Below are 2,536 nucleotides of genomic sequence, written 5' to 3' on the forward strand. Positions count from 1 at the left end.
TGAAGGCACTGCAGACGAGCCGCGTCCAGCGGGTGCTGTGTCGTGCAGTCCTGTGTAGCTGCTGCCCTGCTGACGTGGCCGAATAATGAAAATAAAGGTGATGTTTCCGTTTTCGCAGTAAAGCTCACATTTCACACACGATGTGCAGGTATATCTGTCCGGACGTTGCACCTACTGCGCCACTGACTGGCTATTCGTTTGTGCACTAGTACCAAGCTGGTTGTTTTTTTTCTTTCAAAAAACCAAACTGGTTGTTGAGTCGTGCGGTGCAGAGCACTGCTACATCTCCCAAAACAATCGAGGCCCTCTAGTATTAAGCCACCTGGACCTGGCAGAGCTTTTATCCCTCCTGCCCTGCACGAGCTAGCCGAAAAGAGCAGAGCATCCACGCTCCTCGCACTCGCAGAAAGAGAAAACATCTCCACGGTCTCGCCGGCAATGCCGACCTCCGGCGACGCCTCGGGCGCCCTGCCCCACCCCCACGTCGTGCTCCTCCCGAGCGCCGGGATGGGCCACCTCGTCCCGTTCAGCCGCCTCGCGGTGTCCCTCTCCTCCCCCGGCCACGGCTGCGGCGTCTCGGTCGCCACCGTGCTCCCCACCGTGTCGTCCGCCGAGTCGGCGCACCTCGACGCCCTGTTCGGCGCGTGCCCGGCCGTGCGCCGCCTCGACTTCCACCTCGCGCCGTTCGACGCATCCGAGTTCCCCGGCGCCGACCCCTTCTTCCTCCGCTTCGAGGCCATGCGCCGCTCCGCGCCCCTCCTCGGCCCGCTCCTCGCCGGCGCCGGCGCGTCGGCGCTCGTGACGGACATCGCGCTGGCCTCCGTCGTCATACCCGTCGCCAGGGACCTCCGCCTCCCCTGCTACGTCCTCTTCACCGCCTCCGCCGCGATGCTCTCCCTGTGCGTCCACTTCCCCGCCTACCTCGACGCGAATGCCGGCGGCCCCGTCGGCGACGTCGGCATCCCGGGCGTGTACCGCGTCCCCAAGGCTTCCATCCCGCAGGCGCTGCACCACCCCGAGCACCTCTTCACCCAGCAGTTCGTCGCTAACGGCCGAGAGCTCGCCAAAGCAGACGGCCTCCTGGTCAATTCCTTCGACGCGTTCGAGCCAGAAGCCATAGCTGCGCTCCGGAATGGCTCCGTCGCAGCCGGGTTCCCACCGGTTTTCTCGGTTGGTCCACTCGCTCCGGTGAGCTTTTCGGCAAGTGAACCGCCGGAAAATCAAGCTGATTACATGCGGTGGCTCGAGGCGCAGCCGGCGAGGTCGGTGGTGTACGTCAGCTTCGGCAGCCGGAAGGCCATATCCAAGGACCAGCTCAGGGAGCTCGCCGTCGGGCTCGAGGCGAGCGGCCACCGGTTCCTGTGGGTGGTGAAAAGCACCGTCGTCGACAGAGACGACGAGGCCGAGCTCAGCGAGCTGCTCGGCGAAGGGTTCTTGGAGCGTGTGCAGGGGCGGGGCATGGTGACCAAGGGTTGGGTGGAGCAAGAAGAGGTTCTGAAGCAAGAATCCATCGGTCTGTTCATCAGCCACTGCGGCTGGAACTCGGTCACGGAGGCGGCGGCGAACGGATTGCCGGTTCTGGCATGGCCGAGGTTCGGGGACCAGCGGGTGAACGCCGGCGTGGTGGCGCGCAGCGGGCTCGGCGTCTGGGAGGAGCGGTGGAGCTGGGAGGGGGAGGAGGGAACGGTGAGCGGGCATAATATCGCGGAGAAGGTCAAGACTGTAATGGCGGACAAGACGGTGAGGAATAAGGCGGTAAGCGTCCAGGATGCGGCGGCGGAGGCAGTCGCCGACGGCGGCACGAGCTACCGGAGCTTGGCCCAATTCGTGCAACGTTGCCGGGATCTAAGCGTCAGCAAGTAATACGACATGGCTACATTTCGAAGAAGCGTGAACAAGCAATAATTGCTGTATAGTACCTCGACTATTGTTAAACAAACGATCTGCCATTTTATTGGAAACTGAACAAATGTAAGAACGAAAGAATGAACACGCTGTTACAAAAACCAACGACAAATACATGTGATAAAGCTAGTACAAGTTACGTTAGGGCATAAACGGAACGCTTGCCCTACACTTTCATCCGCAATACAAACAAAATTTAAACTAGATGGACAAATATTATGCAAACATGATGTAACCCATGCAAATGACAAAAATTCAATATAATTTACATAAATCAAAAGATATTTCGTATATTCAACTAGAACTTAGAAAAACTCTAAAGTAATTTATAGCGGACGATGACCGGTGACCTCGTATGCCAGGTCGGGCTGGCCGGTGGCCCCTCCGTTGCCCTCTACTGCGCCCGCCGATGCTCCGCGACGACGAGCCACCACCGCACTCAGCTAGGTAGTGGAGGACGCCCCCGCGCGACATCGCGATCGCCAAGGCACATCCTCATTCACGGACTTGTCGCACCAAACGCAGCACAACTGTGAGATCTGCTCGTCGATGCGGGCGTATCAGCCGCGCGGCAGTGGCAACTGAGAAGGCTACTTCGACCGCTACGCCGCATTGAAGCGGCGTCTGTCCG

General features: G+C 60.0%; 1 protein-coding gene across 1 annotated transcript; it reads left to right on the forward strand.

Annotated features, from left to right (window-relative positions):
* The first annotated feature begins 331 nt into the window (after window positions 1-331).
* On the forward strand, window positions 332-2,017 carry LOC123165825 (UDP-glycosyltransferase CGT). The gene has a single exon (XM_044583558.1). It carries the CDS (start codon window positions 439-441, stop codon window positions 1,861-1,863), a length of 1,425 nt encoding a protein of 474 aa, XP_044439493.1. The 5' UTR covers window positions 332-438; the 3' UTR covers window positions 1,864-2,017.
* The last annotated feature ends 519 nt before the right edge of the window (window positions 2,018-2,536 follow it).

This window comes from Triticum aestivum, chromosome 7D (genome assembly GCF_018294505.1).
Source record: "Triticum aestivum cultivar Chinese Spring chromosome 7D, IWGSC CS RefSeq v2.1, whole genome shotgun sequence".
Classification (NCBI taxonomy): domain Eukaryota; kingdom Viridiplantae; phylum Streptophyta; class Magnoliopsida; order Poales; family Poaceae; genus Triticum; species Triticum aestivum.

Excerpts from the sequence above, each read along its gene's own strand:
- LOC123165825 (XM_044583558.1), top strand. The coding sequence starts at position 439 with ATGCCGACCTCCGGCGACGCCTCGGGCGCCCTGCCCCACCCCCACGTC.